General features: G+C 38.0%; 1 protein-coding gene across 1 annotated transcript; it reads right to left on the bottom strand.

Annotated features, from left to right (window-relative positions):
• On the bottom strand, window positions 1–24703 carry ARGLU1 (arginine and glutamate rich 1). Its single transcript, XM_050766651.1, has 4 exons — window positions 24111–24703; window positions 16220–16445; window positions 13838–13921; window positions 1–846 (listed from the first exon to the last, which is right to left on the bottom strand). Exons 1-4 carry the CDS (start codon window positions 24455–24457, stop codon window positions 682–684), a joined length of 822 nt encoding a protein of 273 aa, XP_050622608.1. The 5' UTR covers window positions 24458–24703; the 3' UTR covers window positions 1–681.
• Window positions 24704–24708: the final 5 nt, after the last annotated feature.

Consider the following 24708-nt stretch of genomic DNA (forward strand, 5'->3'; position numbering starts at 1 on the left):
TGAATTTAAGACTTTACTTTATTCAGCAAAATCATTTATTTACACAATGGGGAATGCTGGTTTGAGTTTGTCAATGAAATAAAAACAAACTGAACAGAGACCAATACTGAACTGTATATGTACTTTGTATCAGAGTTGACCAACTGTTTCCTTACCTGTATCAGGAACATCAAGAGCAACAGTATCACAAGGACACTGGTTTAACAATACACCACATAGGTCCAGTAATACCCTGGGAATTTCCCAATGCAATCACCAACTTTTTCCTTTTTTATAAATATATAAAAAAACAAAAAGTCAGCAAAACCAGCATTATGATGTAGCAGAGTATAACTCTGAAGTCAGTGGGGTCAGTAAAAGCCTTATCAGACCATCCATAGTTTTACAATGTGATCTGCTCTTCCTCAGACCACTAATATAGAATCCAAACAGGTGAAAAATATGTCACTCTTTAGAAGACAACAATGATCTGATAAGGATTTGACTTAGTGAAAGGAAAGAGGAAAAAAAAAAAAAAAAAAAGGGAATTGCAGAGCATAGCCCCTATTAGAACAAGCTAAATTTCCAGATTTTACAAATTAAAAAAACGAAAACAAAAACAAAAACAAAAAACCACTTCAACATGAAGCTACCATACGAAGTTTTTCCATTTTTCTTTGTAAAAAGTTCAGAGTTTGCAATTTAATCCTGGGTTTTTAATGAGAAGGACAGTTTTGGCCTGGACTTCCCCTTGCCCAGGATAATTTTTTGTTCTTCTTTTTGTTGACGTTGCCGTTCTTGTTCTAGTTTCATCCTTTCCTCATGAATCTTTCTTTGTTCTTCAACAATTCTCAACTGTTCTTCGGCCTGAAAGTTAAAAGTAAACATTAATTATAGAAATGTATTAAAAATTATCATATGTACCCCCACAACAGGTGTATCTGTTATGTATCTACAAAAAAAATTTTAATGCAAATGTAAAAAAAAGGGGTAAAAACAAGGACTTTCTATGAATTCTATGCCTTCTCAATATTTTAGTTATGAGGTGACAACTTACACACAATGGCATGTGTCATAAAATCTGACTAAGGTCATAGAGTTTAAGTGGTAGAGAAAAAAGAATTAAAAGAGAACCCTTTATTAATTATATCTACATTTTCTTTCATTTTTAATGAAAACAAATGAACAAATTATGGAAAAGCACTTATACATTTGGGAAATAGAAATTAATTTCCACAAATCACATGTTGATATCATGACAGATTTTGTTCTATACCTATTTTTATCTCTAACTTCAGTCTACCAGATTAATAGATTGTTACTTATAAACCAAGGCACAGATTTACTCAAAGAGCAGGTTATCTACCAATTACCATATTTATAGTTAGAAGGACATACATACACACAAAAAAAACAAAAACACAGGAAAAAATCTCCACTTAGGGTTTTTGTTTGTGTGGTCAAATCATGCTGAAAAAAAAAGGGACTATATTATAGTATCAGTAGACAACCAAGAAACACCACAGACCCAATTACCTGAAGAAAAATATTAGAAAACCTTCTGACCTAACTATAAAGTACTATCGAACTTCAAAGGGACACTGGTATAACTGATTCCACTCCTGCAGTGCCTTCAACTCCTTCCATGTCAAGCGACTTCTTTCCTGCATTCTTCTACAGATTCCCCTATTTACCGAAGTCAGGCCCTTCTCACGCTTCCTAGATAGATACCATACACACATCTTCAATTCTCAACCAAGCACAATTTTAATCCCCTCCCCAAGGGGGCATCAGGCAATGCATGGAGATGATTCTGGCTGCCACAACTGGGAATGGCTCCTGGCATCCAGCAGGTAGAAGACTGGGACAATGTTACACATCCTATAATGGAGAAGACAGCTCCCACAACCAAGAATGATCTAATCAGTGCCAAAGTTGAGAAAGCATGTTCTAACTCTGGAGTTTTTAGTATCAGTTATCATGATTTATCGTTTTTCCCTTCTTTCTGTGTTCACTGCATCCTTTGAGCTGCCTACCTATTCCTCCCATCCAAAGTCAAACTTTAGATCATTGCTTCCATCTCCATTATTCTACTAAAATTATCTTCTGTACGGTCAAAATCTATTAAATTCAGTGACTTTTCTCTTTATTTAAATAAATTATTTTGTTCACTTAATTCCTTTAAAAATGTTCTCTTTTGATACATTCTCTAATGCCACACACTAAGGTTTTCCACACAATCACTTCTTTTGTCTCCAATGATAATTTTTTTTTTTTTAAATAAAGTGTAATGTGACTGGATTATAGGCTTTATGGCAAAGGAAGATGGAAAAGGTAACAGGACTCCGCTATGCAACACAAAATGTTTAAATTTTATCTTAAGTAGCAAAAAGAGAAGAACACAAAGAAGTTTAGACAGCAATGTGGCATAGACTAAAAAGACAAGTGTTGGAACAAATCAACAGCAGTCAAGTAAGGTCAGAGATAACAAAGATCAGAATTACAAGCAGTGAGAGAATCTGGCAAGTGACCAAGGTGGAAAATCCACAGAGAGCTAAAATGCATCTTTAAAACACAGCTCTCTAAAACCATTTTCCTATGCTACATTTATACCTAGCTACTGGACACATCCACCCGGGAGACCTAGGACTTGCTTCAAAATTCAACACGTTTAAGATTTAAATTCTTCCACTTTATCCTTAAAATAAATCTGCCCTTTACATTTTCTCTTCTGCCACTCAAATTCTGTAGGTTTGTTTCATCTCTTCCTTCTTCAGTCAAGTTTATTAATTCTTGTTTTATATTCTCTGACTAGAGTTTATTTTCATTTCTTTTGCCAGCATGCCAGTTTAGGGCCACATATCTTTTGTGCATCTAAAATAGCACCCCTGTTTCCAGTGTGTCCTTCAACCCATCCTACACGGTACTGCCAGACTCACCTTTCTAGACCATTGCTCGCTCACTCGTGTCCTCAAATTTCCAATGATATCCACTGTCCATGGCATACATCTTAACTTCCTAAAGTATAATGTTTCTCTAAGACTTAAGATTTTCTATAACCTGGCTCCAGCTTTGTTTCTACTCCTCTTCTAAATTCTCCTTTCTATCTTGTTCCCCCGTCTTTTGCTCATGCCATTCTTTCCTTCTATGGAAATCCTACCTGTACATCAGAATCTATTTCAAATAGCCACTCTCTTCCTTAGGCTGTCACTGATATTACAACACAAAGAATTACCTGCTTCCAGACATCATTAGTGAATTCATATGCCAATCACTTTATCCAGTTTTCATAAATCATCACAAATTTGGGATAAGAGCTTAGTGTGTGCAACTGAATCAAGATGTAATAAGGGCTCTTTGCATGTGTGCATGTGCCTAAGAAACATTTTATCAATATAATTACTCAGGTTCACTTTCTTCTAAGGTTCTAACTCAACCCTAGAAAAGCAGACTAGAGTCCTGGAGAGTGAGGGTACACAAAGCAGAACATCACAACTTTAATCCGTAAGAGAAATCTAATGAACATTACAAATATACCATTTTTTACCCTATAAGACAGAAATTCAAAGTGTGACAACACATTGCTGTGGTTTCAATGTCACCCAAGTTCACTGCTAGAATTAATGGGCATTGTTAACAGTATTAAGATGTGGGGCATTTAAGCAGTAATTAGGCCATGAGGGGTTCATCCTCATGAATGGATTAATTCTGTTATCACCCGAATGGGGTGTGGGTTGGTTACTGTGGGAATGGGCTCCTGATAAAAACATTAGTCTGGCTACCACTTTTCTCTCTCTCTAGGGCCTTCTCTGTCTAGCTTGCTCTCTATGTGATGCTTTCCACCATGGGAAGACCTCACAGGATGCCTGTGCCATGTTCTTAGGGTTCCCAGCTTCCAGAACCCTGAGCCAAGTATTTTTATAAATTACCCTGTTACAGCAGCAAAAACTGGACCAACACACATATGCTACCATATAAACAGCACTCTGACACTATCAAAATTACATCTTCATAATACTTTATGCCACCAAGTACATTTTCTGGAATTTACATTATATACTTGTACAGCAATGTGCCAGTTTTACACCCATGCGAAACTGATATATTTACAGGGTTACATATTACAACACAGTTTATAGAAAGAATGGGAAAAAACCCAAATATCCACCAATATGGGGTACATTAGAGAAATTACTAAAGATACATAAAGCAGAATATTGTATAGCTGTTAAAAACAAATAAGAGAGGAAAAAAGGAGGCCCCTATGTTCTGCAATGGAAAAATCTCCAAGTTACACTGCTAAATGAAAAAAATAAGTTCCATGTATACATGCTACCTTTGTGCAATAAAAGGAGAACTAAAATATTATGCATTTGTATCTGCCTGAATATGCGTTTACAGACATTCTGAAAAGATTTTAATAACTCATAACTGAGTACACCTTTTGGAGATGGGGTTGGGAATGTGGGGATTGGGTTGGGTGGAAAGTAAAGGGACTTCACTGTTTCTCTTCCTAAGAAAATAAAATTTGAACCATGTGATCGTTTTGCCTAATTAAAAACAAGATTTTTAAAGTAAAGCAACTTCCTTCAGAGAAAATACTAATTCTGCACTTTAGATTGGGTAAAGAATCAAGTTTCTTCATTTAGGTCTACAAATACAGAAGGCAAAAGTGTGTATGTATGTACGTACAGAGGAGGTGATTTTCTCTGGGACTACGACTCAACAATGTTAATCACCAGTGCTAGGCATACAGTGCCTACTAGAAGTATTTAATGTAATTATTTAAAAATGAGGTGAATATACTATCTATACACAAACATTGGTATTTTGTTCTACTATGGCTTTAAACTAAGCATAAATCTTAATTACACTTTGACAAAAACAGAAAAGACTATTCAAACACAAACAGTCCTCTCTCATTTTAATACAGCCTCTCAAGTGAAAAAGCTGGTGTCCTGTTCATCCACCATCTGTAAGCGTGGTATGACCTTATACCTTATTTGCTAGGTTATGTTCCTAAATCCTACCCTCTCTCTGCAGTAACTTTTTCTTTCCTGATGACTTTACTTACCAGAGAATACAACCATTGCTCCTCTTCCCGCTTGTTTCACATTTATGCACAAGAAAGCAGTATTTGCATTGGGGGGTTGGGGATGGATATATTTATACAGATGAATAATACTAAGCAACTCACTCACAAGGATTATGTAGTGGAAAGCTTGGAGGCCAAGGAGAAAGCTAACATCCACAATACCAGAACCATTACACTGGGGCAGACTCTCCTAGCCATTATGCCAATAACCCTGTTCAATATCACAAAGGTGGCTTTCAACCTTGTACCCCAAGCTAAAGAGTGACTGGTGAGAATACACAAAAATAAAATGTTCCATTATAGTTAAAAGGCCTACTTACCCCTCCCAGTAACCTCTGCCCTATTTATTTATTTATTTATTTAGACAGTCTTGCTCTTGTTGCCAAGGCTGGAGTGCAACGGCACGATCTCGGCTCACTGCAACCTCTGCCTCCCGGGTTCAAGTGATTCTCCTGCCTCAGCCTCAGGAGTAGCTGGGACTACAGGCACGTGCCACCACGCCCAGCTAATTTGTTTGTATTTTAGTAGAGACTTTGTTTGTATTTTAGTAGAGACGGAGTTTCATCTTGTTAGCCAGGATGATCGAGATCTCCTGACCTCGTGATCCACCCGCCTTGGACTCCCAAATTGTTAGGATTACAGGCATAAGCCATCACGCCTGGCCTCTGCCCTACCGTCTTTATCCAGAGGATCTACTGATTTTATAAAGATTACTTTTATAAGCATTCTCCGTCTTAAACTGTCTATAAATTTAATCAAGGTAGTCCTTAGCAACATTCCCTGTAGCAGAGATATTGAAATCTATTCTCCATTTGAAATATACATAACTTTATAAAATTTTAAAAATCCAAACATATAAATATTTGTTATCAAGAGTGATTATAGAAATGGACGAAAAACAGCACAATTAGAAACTATGTCACTCTTCAGAAATGTGATTTCTACATTTTAAACCTTCCAAGATAAATAGCCTGATCCACTCTCCACTCTGCCATTTCTAATTTTAATTCCTTTATTCATCTTCCCTTCCATATAACTTTTTAAATGTATATCCCACTTTAGATAACCAATGAATAAAAATGAAAAAAATATATTTGATACGATTAGTTCTGACACTTAGTAAACTACGTCAGTAAATTTTTCTAAGGTATTCCATGTACGACGTTAAATAACAGAAGGGTGAAACACGAGGATCCCCTCCATCCCTGTGACAACATATTTATTCTCATGCTTACCTCCTCAGGGTTTCTAATATGACAAACCATCATTATGGGATATCATTAGCTACCATCTAAATTCATATCACCACCTACTCCCTTTACCCCTTTTTATTCTTAATTCCCCTCTTGTGACATTTATAACAAATCATTTTTGAAACTTCAACCTTAGATAATATCTCCATGGATTCCACGTTACCTGAAGTGAAGACAACTGTTTCAAAAGGAGGAAGTGATTGAGGTTGAGCTTGTTATGCAATATTATGTACAAAAAGCACTGCCTGAGAGCTCTGGAGAGACCACTTCATAATTTTGCCAAGGAAAATCTGATGCCTTCGGGATTTTCTTTATACTTTCTGTTCTAAAATTTGACAAATAAAGGTATTATCTAGATGTGGCTCTTTTAATGTTCTGTATCCTACATTCTCTCTTTTCACCAGTTCTTCTGTCTTAGTCATTCACTATTTTGTGCACTAAGTATTCCTTAAATGCCTGGGGATACCTGGCATGAGTTTATTAGGAATGATTACATCAGGAGGGTCTTTTCTGGTTCCTACAACAGACGTCCCCCCTGTGTCTCCACTTTTTCATACCTCTTCACTCACCAAGTTTATCAGTTCTCTCTTACAGTTTCTAAGAACTGCTACTTTGGTGATTCAAGGCCCCATCTTTTGAATGGCCTTCAGTGACTTCGTGTTTCCAGTTTGTGTCCTACAAACCCATCCTTCACAATGTCAATACACTCACTCATGTCCAGAAATTTATTTTTAAAATTACTGTCTCAAATACATTAACATAAGGTCTTCAACCAGCTTTTTATATTATCAATCATTAAAAAACCTCTTGCTCTCCGAAAATCCTTATCTGACTTATCCGAAACTTCACTTCAAATTAAAATGTTTGACATTTACATTTGGTGGCTTATTTTTCCTAAGTATTGTGCCATTTCAACTTATAGAAATGATCACTCTACTACAAGATACCCTATTCTTTTTCCAACTGTGTTAATTTCCTGTGGCCACTGTGACAAATTGCAACTGGATGAAATCTATTATGGAGGCAAGAAGTCCAAAATCAGTATCACTGGAACAAAAATCAAAGTGTTGGCAGGGATACACTTCCACCACAGAGTCTAGGGGAGAATACGTTCCTTGCCTCTTCCAGCTTCTGGTGGCTGCCAAGGTTTCTTGGTATGTGGACACTTAACTCCAAGGTCAATATCCTCAAATCTCTGTGTTTGTCTTCACATCATTTTTCCTATGTGCGTGGATTCTGTCAGGAGTCTAAACACCTTCCTTCATTATGTCATGTGTCTTTTTCAGTCCCAGTTGGCAGTTTCTGCTGAAACAACATTCTCAGAAACTTTGGAGGTCCCCTACATGTCACATCATTAAACATGGTTCTCCACAGATATTTCCTGGATAATCTCATCTATTTCTGGCTTTTACTTAGATAGTACGGGAACCTATGAGTTACATGCATAGTTTCTTCAACACAAACAAAAGGTTGTCTAGCAATACCCTTGGCCTTCTTTCCAGAGCCAGTTTTTCTAACAGTGAACATCTTTTGCCATCTGAATAGCCTGAGATTTTCTCAACATCAAGTGCTGGTGGTTTCTTTCTATACTTATCAGTTCATTCTTCAATTTAGCTCTTCTTGCCACTTTACTATAAACAGGAAGAAACCAGGCTACAACTTCAACACTTCCTTAGAATTCTTCTCAGCTAAATACGAAAAAGTCTTAAGTTCTGCCTCACACACAACTGTAGGACACAATTCACCCAAGCTTTCTATTACTTATAGAAAGGATCTCTTTCCCTGCAGTTTAGAGTATGTTCCTAATTTGCTTCTGAGCCCTAACCAGAAACACCTTTAAAATCCGTATTTTTGCCAACAGTCTTTAAAGGCAATGTATGCATTTTCTATCATGTGACTCAAAACTGGAGTCTCTACCCACTGTCCAATTCCAAAACCACTTCCACATTTTTAGGTAACATATTACCACAAACTGAATAGCTCAACATAAATTTATTCTGGAGGCCAGCAGTCTGACATCAGTATCACTGGGTTGAAAGCAAGGTGTCAGCAGGGTATCCATTCTCCTTTTGGAGTCTTTAGGGGGGAGTCTGCTCCTTGTCTCTTACAGCTTCTGGTGGCTGCCAGATTCCTTGGCTTCAGCCTACATCACTTCAATCTTCAAAGCCAACATTTTCAAATGTCTCTCTTCTGTCTTTACTTAGCTTTCTTCTCCTGTCTGTGCTATATGCTAAAATTTCCCTCTGCCTCTCTAAGAATACATGTGATGGCATTTAAGGCCCACCAGATAATCCAGAATAAACTCCCCATTGCAGATACTTAATCACATCTGCAAAAGCCCCGCCCTCCTTGTCATATATGGGCACATTCAAATTCCAGGCATTAGAATATAGACTCTTTTTCATGGAGAGAGGACAGAAGGGATTTTTCAGCCTACTATACAAACTCATTTAAAAGAAATCCCTGCTTACATTTTTCAGAGCCATCTCTCCATTGCAAAGCACACTCTGGTTAATTTTAAACTTATGTATGTGGTACGCAATTGATATATAAGCAACTTTAAAACATGGCACTATATTTTCCTCTCTCAAACTGCTGAGAAACCAAACTGGTGAAATACAAAGTGGTATATAACACAATGAACTTGGCAACTGAAGAAAACTATTTCATTAGTAAAGAGATCTGTAAATCTAGAATATATAACTTGCATATACTTTAAAACCCCAAACACCCCCGTCTCCCATCAAAAGTAATTTGTCCTTCCTTTGACCAGTATGTTACCTAAAATTTTATTAAAAACTATCAGTCTATTATCATAGTTTAGGTGCTTACACCAGATTCACTAACCAGGTTGCATGGTTTGTATTTTAACATCTTGACAAGGGTATAGTTTGAGGATTTCTTCCTCCTGCTGACACAACCTTCTGGAAGAGTATTTTATTCTATAGCAAAACCTATCCCCAATTTTTAAGTCTGTTTCCCTCTCCAAAAAAGTAAAGTTCACATACATTTCGGAACAGTATCTTGAGATTTTCCAAGGCACATCATAAAAACACCATGGAGAAGACTTCAAAAAAAATTTAAGCACTATTTTTAACAAAAGAAAATTAAAATTTTCCATTGTATTACCAACCCTTCAAATACCTAAAGATAGTTATGTGTCGCCAACACTAACTCAAGAACAAAGAACAATCTGCCAAAAAGCCAAATCAAGTCATATTTGGATGCTTTTACTTTGTAAATAAAGTATGTTTGTTGGTTAATACTTTTTTTTTGTCTCTGTTGACAAACCAAATATCTTGGTACACAATGTGGAACTGAAAAAAACAGTAACTAGCCATGGAGTAGAGCACTTAACAATGATTTTCATATATGGGTGAGCTCGTGTGGCTAGGCTAACACATTCCTTGTGGCTAGGCTATCACATTCCTTATCAGTCATTACGGGATTCAATCTGTGAACTTTTGTCAAAAGAGGCTACCAACATGGCACAAGTATACATATGTAACAAACCTGCACGTTATCCACATGTACCCTAGAACTTAAAGTATAATAAAAAAAAAAAATCAAAAGTATGACTTTAATTTACTATTATTTGTATGTGATCAAAAAAGTGATATACATTACTTGTAGCATGTAGAAACTGAAGAAAAGTATAAAGTTACACATAAGACTAACAATTAAAGATAACTATTTTTAGCATTTTGGCTTATTTGTGTGTCTCTTAAAATGTGCAAGTATATGTTTCTCAAAATAAAAGGATCATATTGGACATATAAATTTTTTATTTAGCTACCTCCATCCTATTTTGTATTTCCCCTGAATTATCAAATACTTTTTGGCTACAGAAAAATCCATTGTATAATAATAATTAAACAACATGGATACTTCTATTTTAAATAATCTGAGAATATCTTTGTATGTAAATTCATTTGTAAATGACTCTATCTCATGAGATAAATTCTTAGACACAGAATTAAAGTTTTTTTATATTTACTGATTTACTGTTAATTGTCTTCTGAAACCATTATACCCATTTAAATTCTCATGATCATCAGGTAAAGAGGTCTCTGTATCATAACCTTGCCCACAGAGGACACTGTGAAAAACAATGGCTTTAGGGGATTTCTATTAAGGAAAAAGAAAAGAGGGGGACATTTCTTTGCTTCTCTACTGAGGTTGAGATACATTTTCAGAAATTTGTTGTAGCTGCTTCTCATCCTACCTGTGCACAAATCTCCTTTTTTACTGATCTGTAACATCATTGTATTATTTTTTCAGTTAAAATGTTTAAGAAATCTCTTTCCCCACTTCCAGGGTACTTTCATTATCAACTTGTCTTTTCTGTAATCCGCTTGCCACACAAACTTCTTAGCACACATAAGGTTGGATGGCCACTACTTTACTACAGCTACTTCTTCCAGTATCTCAAGTTTCCACACCCTTGCCTTTGTTTTATTCTACTACCCCAAAGGCCTTTGCCCTGTTTCATTTCCTCACACTCTTGTCTGCCTTCTAATAGAACTTCCATCTATCCATCAGGGCCCAGCTCAAGGGACTACCTCTTCTAGGAAGGTTTCTCAGGCCACCCAGGGCAATTACGTCATTACCTCACACTACCTATACCACTTACCAAATATTTCCATGGTAACAAACTTTTTTTGGAGTTGTCCTTATTTCCAAAATGTGTTAAATTATTTAAAAGCACTTAATGGCTTGTCTACTTTTTCATCAAGTTGCTTTTCTCAATACAGATTTTAGTAGTTACCTTTGATCATCCTTCATCATTCATCATTTTCTAGAGGCCAGAATGTTTCTAATTCTTCTTGCTTTATATGGTATCAAGTACTTTTAATAGGAGTTTGAATATATTTTACATATTTCCCAACAAACATACACAAAGATTAAAGAATAGTGCTCAAAACTGAGAGGAAAGGGAGGGAAAAAAGCAATAAAAGTGTAAGTGGGCCTCAATGTGTACCTCCTTGCCATCTTCACACATTTTTTGTCTCCTCCTACACAAAGAATACCCTACTTTTCCTGCCAGCATATGACTACCAATAGAACCAAATAAAAAACTTTTCTTGGCCAGGCGTGGTAGCTCACACCTGTAATCCCAGCGCTTTGGGAGGACGATGCGGGCGGATTACAAGGTCAAGAGTTCGAGACCAGCCTGGCCAACGTACTGAAACCCCGTCTCTACTAAAAACACAAAAAGCAGCTGGGTGTGGTGGCGGGCACCTGTAGTCTCAGCTACTCAGGAGGCTGAGGCAGGAGAACTGCTTGAATCTGGAAAGCGGAGGTTGCAGTGAGCCGAGACTGTGCCACTGCACTCCAGCCTAGGCAACAGAGGGAGACTCTATCAAAAAAAAAAAAACAAAAACTCCAGTACCAATTTACTATGCTTCCAACTTTATTGAACACTGTAAGCAAACATGTTAAATATGTTCTAATTCTTACTCAACTTTCTCAAATCCAAGCCTCTTTTTCCCTAAGATATGTTTTTTACCTGAAGTTTATCACAAGCATGCCATCAGAATAGTGTCACTCTGGGCCAGGAGTGGTGGCTCACACCTGTAATCCCAGCACTTTGGGAGGCGGAGATGGGTGGATCACCAGAGGTTAGGAGTTCAAGACCAGCATGATCAACATGGTAAAATTCCATCCCTACTAAAATAGAAAAATTAGCTGGGCATGGTGGTGGGTGCCTGTAATCTCAGCTATTCAGGAGGCTGAGGCAGGAGAATAGCTTGAACCCAGGAGGTGGAGGCTGCAATGACCCGAGACTGCGCCACTGCACTTCAGCCTGGGCAACAAGAGCGAAACTCCATCTCAAAAACAAAACGAAATGAGAAGAGTGTCACTCTGATCAAATCTAAATCTGCGCGATCTGGAAAAGTGCTCATGTTAAGCATGGCCCATAGACCACTTACAATCTACAAACTAATCAATCCCCAACAAGGACAAATCAATATAAGTGTTTTAGAAGTTTTTACAACAATACGACCTCATTTTTCTAGTAATTCATCTTAATTGTATTTTGCAAAATAGAGGTCTGAGTCAAACTGGGATTAAAAAACAAAAACTTAACATTTACTACCATTTGAGAAGCATTACATTATGACTACCAATACTTCTTCCAGTGATCACACACCAAAAGTCATATTTTTATTTTTCATGTGGGCAAACAACAGAGGACTGTAAGAATAATGTAAGGAGGCCAACCATCCCCTAGCTACCACAGGGCCAGAAGGGATCAAGATCTTGGCAGGGCACACCAAGCTTCCAGGCCACCCACATAATGAACCCAGCATAGCTATCCAGTCTCTCTAACATGTCCTAAAAGGAGGTCTAGTTCCACCTGCTCAATAATTTTGCTTCAATGATTTAACTGTCAACCATATTTTTTCCTCTTTTCTGAAACATCCACAAAAGAGGAAACCAGAGTGTATTTTACCCTTCAAAGCTCAACCTTCTAACCTCAAATTCAGATTGTACACTTTCCCTCTTCTTCCTAACTGCACTGAGGTTCTCTCCTTACATGGAATCCTGGAATCACTAAAAAAAAAAAAAAAAGTTATCACATACTTATTCATAAGCATGCAGCAATGTAACTTAGAATGACTCATCCATTTCACATTCCTATTGCCTTTTCGACTGTAGCAGATTTTAAGATTTTCTTTGGGAAAGTGATTATGGCTTTCCAATAGATTCCATTATGGCCTTCACAAATACCAGGTGATATTTATCAAGAATCCATTGTGCCATGCTCACTAAGTTATGTGGAATATTTCTAGCCTTATCTCTTATCCAGAGGACACTATCTTTAAGAAGATGATGCTCTAGAAACAACTGCCCATATTAACTTTTTACATTCTTATTCATCCCCACTTTCAATGGGATCCACCGTTAACTAATTAGACCCACCCGGATATTTTTCTGTGTATTTATAACCACAAAATTTCTTTATACCATGTAACTGGAGCTTACAACTTGCTTCCCCCCTCACCCCCATCTTTTTATATTACATAATTACCGAAGACTCTGTATTTCTCGTTAAGATTATAAACTAGGAATAGGAAATTACTCTGGTGCACTTACTATTAAATAAATACTATCTACTCCTGGTAACAAGCCAACTAATACAAAGTAAAATGCTGCATATTACGGGTGGTTTAAATATACCCCCAAGCTTTTGTTGTTGTTGCTATTAGTTTTTTAGGCATATGAGAAATGTGAACGAGGTTAGGAAAAATAAAACTGGGGATACAGAACAAAACAATTTCCCCAGAAAACTTGTTTTTTAAAATCTCTGCAAATTTTGGAGTTCTGTCCAGATTGGAAGTAAAAATCGCAATTGTTTATATTCTTGACTCAAAAAGCCTTTAAAGTTAGTCCAAAGAACCCCCTCAAAAATAACTCAAATTATAGAGCACAAAAGTCCACAAAATCTGAAAAAAGGAAATAAAGCAAAATACAAAACACTTTTCACATAATGCTTTACACTTACCAGTTTGGCTTGTGCTTCTGCAATTTTTCGGTTATTCTCTTCCAGTATTCGCTCTAGCTCCTCACGTTTTGCACGTTCTTCCTCCTAAAGGGGAGGATATGTTAAGATATTAGAAAAACAAAATGTTTATTTTTATTGATAAATATTTACTAATCTTCCTCTGAACTTTTTTGATATGACTTACAGGGTAGCTTTATAGCTACCTTCTGTCTGACAAATGATAAACTGTGCAGTCACTAAAATTGGTTTCTAGCACTAAATTTAAATCATCCCTCCCAGTCCAAACAGCAACCAACTAAACCCTCCCTAATGATAGTTTCCTGGCAATTATTACTAATACTTTAATATCACACAAATCAACAAGGACAACTACAAAACTGGATAGTATTTACCAAATTAAAAAAATAATATATAAAATATAAATAAAGTGAATATTTGTCTCACCAATTATGTATACCTACGTATTCTTTACCTATACTCCTTTAATCAGCATTAAAAGTTGAATATTTACTGTCTTGTCCAGTGTCCTGCAGAGTGTGCTCCTCGGCTGCCATACGCGCCAGCTTCCTCTTTAAAATGATTTGTACTGTTAGCTTGGCAATACCTGCATCAGCAGCTCAACCATTTATAAAGAAACAACATACAAGGAAGGCTGAGCTGAGGAATGCAGATGTTTATGGTAAGAAGGAACAAAAAATGTAATTCATCATTCCTAAGGCAAACAATTAATAAGAAAAATACATTTACTGTTAGTGAAAAATACAAATGGTAATCCATACTTCATGGAACTACGGGCTTCTTCCATGGGGAAAATGGACTTAACATTCAGATGTTGACAATTTCGGAAGGCAGCTTATATTGTCATCTACAATCTGAACTGAAACTCAGAAATCCAGGGGATGCATGGTCAGGAAATAAAATTCTTCAACTTATTTTTTCTTGGAGAATTTAATGAGATTTTATAATGCAAACTGTATGAAGACTGCTTGATGGCTTGGGCAGTGTTCAGATCACAGCATACATATTCAAATGATTTTAATATTTGGAAAGACTGTCAGAGAGTTGTGTCCGTGTAAAAAAAAAATTGTTAATATGAAACAAAAAAGCAAATGAAGAGAAAAAAATCTTACTATGATTAATAACTCGCTACAAGACAGCACCATTACTCCAAAAATATCTTCATTATTAAAAGCACTGATATAAATAAAAATTTCATACATTCAATTTTATAGTCTGTGAAACCCACTATAAATATAAGCATGCATATCTAGTTAAAGACAGGACAAGGGAAAATGCATTTTAAAAGCTAAGCTTACCAGAAAGCAAAGAGATTTAATATGTCAACTTGTCCACAATAATGCCAAGATGAAAAATGACAATGAGTCTTAATTATTTTGAGTCAAATATTTCAGTTCAAGAAAACAACTACAGGATTTCCTACGTCACACACCAACTGGATTCATATTCAGTATGCAAACTATGGTGATAAGACACTCAGGGCTGTAAAGTAATTTGCCTTGAGCGTTTCAGTGACTTTCACCAAGTTTTTGGATCCTGGAGTAATCAGTGCAAACAAGCTATAAAGCTTCAGTAGCAAATTACTGTCTCACAGAAAGACATTTTCAACTTCTGCTCCAGCTGCTGATAAAACAAATCATGTGTTTAGCTTGACTCCAGACAAGGACAACCTGTTCCTTCATAACTCTCTAGAGAAAAAAAGGAGTTGTTAGTAGATACTAAAAAAAGTGGATAAATAATCTGGATATTTTTCCTAAAAAGATTCCTTGAAACACATTAGGAAAATGGAGGGCCTTATGATCGGAATGCTAGAATTAGTCCATTGTGCTGAAGCAGGGTTTAGGGGAGGGAGTGAGGGATAAAAGAAGGAAAAAAAGAAGAGTGAGAAAACCTATTTATCAAAGCAGGTGCTATCACTCAATGTTAGGCCCTGCTCTTTTTAATCTGACTGAAGGCAAAAGCCTCTCACAGTCTAGGTAACAGAGTGATAGAATAGAAGAATATACAACCACAGGTGGATTTTTAACCTTTTCCCTTTACCACTCCCTGTCTCCCCACCGTCCTCCCAAAAAAGAATGTAAGTCCTGCAGCCATGGCAAAAGTTTCAAACACTTCTCAAATAGCCAGTTCCATTAAATCAAAAAGTATCCTTGAATATGTTTTATGAAAGCTTCCAACTTTTAAGTTATCAGTCAGCACTTCTGAATAGGCTAAAAAATTAACTTTCGCAGCAATGTTAAGTTTAGACGAGAAAGGAATTAGATAGTCTGTATTCCATCTCTTTCTGAACTGAGCAGGAGGCAGAACCCAACACTGAAAGTTTTGCCATGGACTGTCTCTACTTTCCAAACGACCGAGCGTTACCTCTCTAGCTTTTTGTGCTGCAAGCTCAGCTTGTCTCTGTCGCTCGAGTTCTTCGAGCAACTGCTTTTCCATGATGCGTTTGGCTTCCTCCACCCTTCGGAGAACTTCTCGTTCAATTTCATCCTTCCTTTTCTCCAGTTCTTCCTCCACCCGTTTTGCCACCAATTCTTCCACTCTTCGTGCTGTTTCTTCCTCGATGAGTTTTTCTTCTATTTCCTGCTGTCGACTAGCAAACAAAGCGAAAAAAACGAGTTAGATATTTATTTTTAAAACTATAAATTTAAACAAAACTAGTTTTAAGTCTATCAAGCCATTGAGCCTGATATTATTCAGTGATTTTTTCAGAATTCATTTTCACATCACATTTAAGGAAATGACAGATGTTAACACAGAAATTCAAATGAATATAAAATCTTTTTTTCCTTTATCATATTCTAAATACAGGAGAACTGGTATATACAAAAAGCCTAATTCATTAGTTTTAATTTAGGAACGATAAATATGACACAGAAAACTACTTGTTATCGACTTTATAATCAGAGGACAAGTTGTTAAAATATATAGATTTGCTCATTTGCCAATCCCTTCGTCTGGGGCTTACAGAGTAGTAAGCAGAAATTACGTAGCAGGCAACTCAGACTGGCTGAATTCATTTCCCGCTAAGCAAAGAGAGAACACACACAGACTAAAGAGATTCAGACTGCTGGAGTAATAGTGCGTAGTTTTCACTGAAATTATGACCAACTTAAGTTTTGAACTGAAGTTCTTTAGCTTTATAGTTCCTACTGTCTTTTCTTCCTTTTGCTAATTGATTTTCAATTAAAAGCTCCTCTAGAAATACGAAAGTGGGTAAAAATATATTTTTATTACCAGAAAAAGTTCAATAAAGCATGATACTACAGTTTTAATTACTCCAATCCCATTTTGATATTATAAACCAATTTACTCAAAATAAAATGCTGTGCTGAAATTACTGACATTCATCAAGGCACCACTGTGGAAATTCTGTACATTTTATACCAATGATATTCAGTGACAGCCACTGGTCACGTGTCTGGTCCGAACTGAAATTTAGTGTGAAGAAAAAGAATATAAATGATCTCCTATTTTTATTTGATTGTGTGTTAAAAATTATATTTTGGATAAAAATATACACTATAATTTCATCGATTTCTTAATGTGACTACTAAAAATTTTTATATTGCATATATTGTTCACACTATTTCTACTTAATAGCACTCTGAGACAATAATTTGTGCTGAATGAATAAATTCTGAGGCTCTTGCAGTAAATCTAAATCCTCAGAGGCCGATTCACGTTCCAACTTTCTCACAACCCTCAAAATTAAATAAAACCCACAACCTTTATCTTTTGATGACTCAACTGACATACATATATATGAGAGTCATTCAATTTACCTGTTTAGTAAAGACTTTATCGTTTTTAAGTGACCTTTAAATACCCCAATCCACTTCAACTTAACTCTATTCTTCAGGATGATTCAATTCTCATCCAAGGGCTCTCATTTTCAACTCCTGTTACTTATTCACAGTGATAACACACTAACACCAATGTGTCTTAAACAATCGGATTCATTTCAGTTTCTACATTTATCCTCTACATTCTTCTGTCAAGGAGACAGTAGGTACTAGAGAAAGTATCTTTAAGGTTCTAGACGTTTGCAACACCCATTCTCAGGACTCTGTTGTTGTTTCTTAAATATTTCCCTTTTCCCTTCCAAAACTAAGTTTTCTTAAAAAAAGGTATGAAAGCCTAAGACTTAACTATGCTCCTTTTCCTTAACTTCCAATTAAATACAGTATTCGAGTGGTTTCAATAAGTCTTCATCTACGGCAGCTCAGTAAGAGAGCAGGTATCTTCCCCAACACTAAAAAAATCAATCACCAAAGGAAACCAGATGGCAACTTCAATAGAAATTAAACCACATTTCAATATAAAATGTTGTTTCTCTACTTCATCCAAAGGGAAAGAGAACTAATCAATGAAATAAGGCTGACAACTGTTGAATCTGGATAATGAGTACACAATAATAATAGTAATCTACCTTTGTGTATATGTAAATTTCTCATAATAAAGTGTGTACACACACACTTTTGCTAGTTGGTTCTTCTGAAATTAGTAAATGTAGAGAAGCCTAAGAAGAAACTTAATATTTAAAATTTCAAAGCCAGTACGATGTGACTTGTAACTAGCAATACTAAGTGGATCATAGTACTATTTAAAAAAAGGATAATGTAACACAGTTCCAATTAAAACTCCACACAAAGTAGAAAGAAGGCTCTAGGAGTAAAAAGTTGCCAACTTAAGAATTTGACGAAGGTGGAAGAGAACTGATACATACTCAAGGTTATTTTTGGCAGTCAAGCCATCCCTCAGCAGAAGTGCAGTGGCTAACAGGGCCTCATTTCCATAGCTTTGGCCAGTAAGCAGAAAATGAGTCAAATAAATTTACTTACAGCAAAAGCCAAATCAGAATGTTGTCAGTTCCCTGCTTCTATTTCCACTGATGACATCAAACCAGAGGGCCCATATAACAGGCAGTACAGGCAGGCCGTGGGCTGCTATGCTGCTAAGGAGTCAAATCTAACTACAGCTCAGCGACTTTATAGCCCACAGGGAGGGGGCAAGTGGAAAGTCCCATGCTCAACTGAAACACTGGAGAATGAGAAATGAATGACCTAGTGCAGTTTCTCACAAAGCTGCTTATCTCCCTTTGTTCCTGGAGGAACTGCAAGGCATCCGAACATGAAAACTAAGCTTTGCAACAGGCAAGGTTCTGGGTTCCACAGCAAAACTGTTTGCCTTCAAGTGTTAGCAAGAACATAACTTCGCTGTTTTTCTTGGTAAAATTAAAAATGCTACTTCAGTAATCAGAAAAAAAATTTTAAATCAAATTTTAGAAACAGTGCTGATGGAAAGCTCAATTTTATGCCCTCGCCATACACTGAATTCAGCAAACCAATGAGCACATATACAACTGAATTAAGCATGAGTTCATCTTTACTGATGGCAAATTTATCATCATAATCAATGATAAAACCACTATTATGTCTACTCCCATAAGAGGCATTGAACTTTCCTGAGTGGGTCATTAGTGTCTTGCAAAATAGGTATCACCTAACAGCCTATTCACTCCTTAAAACCCTTGCCATAGTTGTCACCCTCATGATGTTCTTTTCTCTAATGTTTTCCTCATGCTTCTCTGCTGAATATCCATTCTCCTGCCAATAATATGCTATACTGATGAAAGCATTAAATCAAGATCTTCCAGGTTTCCAATGGAAATGGTGTAATACTAGGTTCTACTTTATCTGTGCTCTCAGATATTTTAAAAAGACTAGTCACAATGAACTTTAAAATGCTAACGATTAAAAACAAAACAGTAAGGCTACAGCACCTCATCACTGTTAAGAGTATTACTCCCTACAGAGTAACTGACACCATCATTTTAAAACATCTTTAAAATGTAGGAACTCAATCCTAGGGGCTTACTTCTAGGAATTGCTTAATAATTATTAGCAAACAGCATTTACTTATTACTTAATAAGTAACATATAATATTGTGCCGAAAGCTTTATATACCATATAATCATTTAAATCACATAATTATTCCTATGCATTGGGTATTATCTCATTTTTACTGTGGCAACTAAGAACAAGGAGCTTAAGTTTCTGGACTCACGCACACTGGATGTTGCTGAGCTGTTTCTCTGAACCTACGTAGATGCCAAAGCTAATGATCTCAAGCAAGCACTATACTACTACTCTATACTGGTTTCTGCAGGACAAATGAGAGAGGCAAAGACAAGCACACAGATTTAACTACCAAAGAAAGAAAGAAAAAAGTATAGGCCAGGCACAGTGGCTCACACCTGTAATCCCAGTACTTTGGGAGGCTGAGGGAGAGGATTCTTTGAGCCCAGAGTACAGGATCAGCCTGGGAAACATAGTGAAACTCTGTCTCTACAAAAATAATAAATAAATAAATACATATTCTTAACATCAACTAGGTCTTATGCCTTAATGTTCTGTCAGAGCCTTAGCCTCCAAAAATATGCGGCTTCATATACTCAATTTTCTCCTAAAAGCTCTTCTTTGCTCTCACAATAAACTGTCCAAGTATTCTAAGAATCACTCATATAGATCCCAGTTCAGTGTAGACACTCTAATTTAGAAGGCTCTTTACCTGTCATCCAGTTGAACACAGAGGATATCGGAACCTAGACATCCCAGGCTAGAGTAAGTTACTATGCCATTAACATTTTCCTGATTTGCTGCAAGTCATTTTCAGTTGTCTATTTTTCAACAGTTAATACAACATGCATGCAGCATCTCAAAAGAGCATTTAAGAAAATGGTGCTACTGGTGTGGGGGAGGGGTGAGAAGAACCACACTGAATGGCTGGGACACAGGGATGAGAGGAAGATCTTTTGAACTGAATTTTGAACCATGTGAATTGCCTATTCAAAATTGATGGCAAAGGTCTTAAAAAATGTAAAGGCCTACCTTTTAAGCATCAAGATTACAACTTGTAAGATCACTTCTTAAATTCATCAGGCTTGGTCTGGCTCCATGTAAGTAAGTTACATTAAATAACATTACTTACTGGGAACTATTATATGCCAAATATCACCTACTTTAAATACATTATCTCCAATTTTCACAATAAGCAAGAGGTTAGAGGTAGGTGATTTATTCAACAACTCAGAATTTTAAGTGGATAAGGTTTCCAATCTTACCAAAGAATTCCTAATTAGCTAAATCCAGCAGCTGATTCTTATTTTACAGTCTCATTCCATCTAAGTAGACCTCTTGAAAGGGCACCTGACATTATGCATTCTTACCATATTCCTTTCCGCTTCCACCATGGGCTTTTCTCCCCTTTCCCAACTGCAAATACAGGCATGTCCTCAGGTTCTTTCAGTCCCTTGAATGAACCGCTCTCCTCTCTCCACACTCTCTGTGGGTCATTCCATATACTCTCAAGGTTTCACTGACATTCAGAGAAGCCCCTCTTAGCTAGGCTTCAGTCTCGCATGATCAACTCTGGATAAACTCAGTACAATGTATCCAAAACCAGTGCTCACAGTGGAGGCACCATTCTCTTATTCCCTTTCCCTCTCCCATATTCGCTATTCACAAAGTTTCTGACATTTTTACCAGTACCTGCCACACGGTTGTTACTGAAACATTTGGTAGATGAGTTGCAATAGCCACACTATAAACATGAGAATCAACATTCTTTTTCTGAAGTCCCACATTCCATTTAATATACCCTGAATGTTCCTGAAATCTGTCCCTCTTTTCCATTCCGACAACCATCCTCACTACTCCTGTGTAAACTTCTGTACCCACCTCTTACTTTCCATCCTATACAACAATCAAAACAAAAAAGGCACCCTGTCATTTACCTGCTTAAAATCCTTCCTGTTTCTACGATGAAATCCAAGCTCTTTAACATGACATAAAACAACCCTAACATGATTCCCAGCCTCTATTTACCTCTCCAGTCACTCCATGACTTAAATATTTATAGAACTTCGTGTTCTAAGTCAACAGTCACCTGATTATTCCACTTTGGAGACCATTCCCTCTATTTTGGCAGGAGTCGGGGGAGGAGGCTCTTTTCTGTGCTCCACATATGTCCTATACCTTGCCTGTCATTGTCATAGTCTTATCTCCTCCACCCTCACAGGATACTTCCTTTACACAGTTTATATTACTGTCACTAAATTTACTACACTGTATTATTGCCTATTTAATGATCTGTCTTTGAGCTAGATCAAGCTCTTGGAGAAGGGCCAATCATTTTTATATTAACAGCACTTAGCACAGTGCCTGGCACTTATTAAATGCTCAATAAACATCAGTTAAAAGAATAAACTAACCAACAGGATATGTAGACTGAAAACTATTTCCTTCCATTCCCAAAGCTCCAATACTTAAGTCTTTCCACTGTTTCTTTTGCATTGCTTCCAAGGCATTAGAATATATTAAGTAACGCCTATTGCACGGCACCCAGGAATTTAGGGTACAGGTGGCTGCTGGCCCTGGCCCCTTCTCATTCCTAAATACTATTGGCAGTTTGTGTCTTCTCTCAAACCAGAGAACCATACAGCCTCTATCTGCCATATTTCATTCCTGAATTTCTTCTCTGCTATCCATGTGAAGCCTGCTAAATGCTTCTATTTATTCTTTGCATACGAAGTTTCTTTTCATTTTTCCTACAAATCTTAGCTTTCTAATGGAAGGCAAGTCATTCCTCTATGGGGGACTCCTTTGTTTTCACATGAAGAAATTATCTCAGCAATGTCTCAGGTAACTTTTTATACATCCATCTATTGATAGCTATTTGAGAACTTTACAGCTAAGGGCCTTGTTGCAGACCCAAAAGTTGGATTCTACAAAATCAAGGTTTAATCTGAAATAATTACTTTACCTTTATTTTCATATATATCACTGACAGTTCTAAGTATAGGAAAAATGAGTGTTGCATGTGTTTTAAAGGAATGTTGGAAGCAAAACAGCTCCAGGTACAGCTTCCTCTGTAGTATTAGTGCTCCAGTCCTACCTTTTAGTAACTTTATTTTAGAACAAGCTGTATGTGTGCTGGAAAATCTACCTAACACAAACGCAACTACAGAAAACTACAAACCCTACGGACAATTCAGTACACATAAACTCGCCTCGAGAAAATCATAAATTCAGTAACGTTCTTGCTTCATGAGCACTTTCTAAATATTCACTGAAGAACTAACCAAACTGACCAAGTATGGCTGGTTAAATAGGCAGTTAGTAGGACTGTTCAAATCTACTTTTCAATGTGGTTTTTGGGAACTGAATACCCAGAGCATCAAAGTATGATGATCTTAAAGCAAAACACACAACAAATCCCTAAACTTTAAAACCCAAAAGTTCCTGTAGTTTGGGATTATTTGTCCACATCTACTTTCATAGCCAGAAATACTTGAGAGCTGACATTTTCGGAAACACATTGTAACTCTAGTTTTCACTATTCCTCATGTGAGCAACGCCAAAACGAAAGCAACTATTCCAGTGTTTTCTGAAGAAGCACAGTGCAAGGGAAACAACAAAACTCCACGTGTTTGCTAGAGAAATAGAAAGCAAGTTTAAAAAAGGGTAGGCTTTGGGATGGTGATTACACAGGTGAATTCAAATGCCAAAAAAACTCATCGCAGTGTACACTTAAGGTCTGTGTTTTTTTGTTTTTTTTTTTTTTAACGTCTCAAGAAAGGGGTAAGGGTGTAGGCTCAAGGGGAAAAAAGCAATCCAGACACCTTAACAATAGGAATACACTAAAGTGAAAATGCATTTTTCTGGCGGACCACCTAAAGTGTATGATTCTCGGGAGTACTTAAGTTCTGTCCCAAATTTGAGCTTCAATAGAAGAATGCTTCTGGCCAGCTGTGATTCGCATCTCAAAGGTTAATTCCCTTCTCTCCTCTTCTCAAGCCGACCAGCAAACGCTCACCACCCTTCACATCTGCAGGCCAGCTCTCCCGGCCTCACTAGCCGACGCAGCTCTCCGACCTCACTCCGAACTCCACCCCTACTTCCGGGACACCACTCCTCTCACGCGCCAAAATCGCCTTCTCCTATTTAAGCCCTTTCTGCTCAAGCCCTCGAATTTTCCTTCCCGGACAACTCCTGGGTCTGTCCCACCCCAGGCCTTCCAAAAGCCAAGCCTGCTGGCCCCGCCGCCGCCTCTCCGGCCCGTTCCCGCGCCCGGTCCTCAGCCCCGTTCGGTCCCCGCCATTCTCCCAGCCCGCGCCGTCCCGCCCCGGCCCCACGCCCTCGCCCAGGGCCCCGTTCTCCGCACGCCCCGGTCCATCCCTCCGCGGACACTCACATTTTTCGCTGCCGCTCGAACTCCGCTTTCTTCTCCTCCTCCTCTCGCTTCTGCTTCTCGTCCAGGCTGCTGCGCTTGCTCACCGTGCGCCCGAAGATGTCGATGCGGTCGGGCGGGGACGAGGCGCGCTCCCGGTCCCGCTCGCGCCGGGACACGGCCGTGTTGGTGGAGCGCGAGCGGGACCGCGACTCCCGCCGCCGGTTCCGTTTACTTTCCCGAGATTTGGAACGCTTCCGCACGCGCTCCTTGTCCCGGGATCGCGACCGGGACCGGCTGCGCTTCTTGTTGTGCTTGCTGCTCTTAGTGTGCTTGGAGCGGGACGAGCTCCGGCTCCGAGACCGGCCCATCCTTCCGGGCGACGCTCTAACCGCTGGCCTCAGGCCCCTCACGCGGCCAGTTCCCCTCGCCTCCGCCTTCGGACGCGGGCTGGCGGTCCTACAGAGGCCGGAGGAAAGAAAGGTGTCGGCCAACGGACTTTCTGCCTTTTCCCGACGTCTACCGCTGCCAGGAAGGCCGCCTCCACCGAGAAAGCCGCAGCGCAAGGCGCCCCTAAGATGGCAGCTTCGGCTGCACCGGCCGCCCTTCCCACAATGCCCTG

The sequence above is a fragment of the Macaca thibetana genome, chromosome 17 (genome assembly GCF_024542745.1).
Source record: "Macaca thibetana thibetana isolate TM-01 chromosome 17, ASM2454274v1, whole genome shotgun sequence".
Taxonomy (NCBI): Eukaryota; Metazoa; Chordata; class Mammalia; order Primates; family Cercopithecidae; genus Macaca; species Macaca thibetana.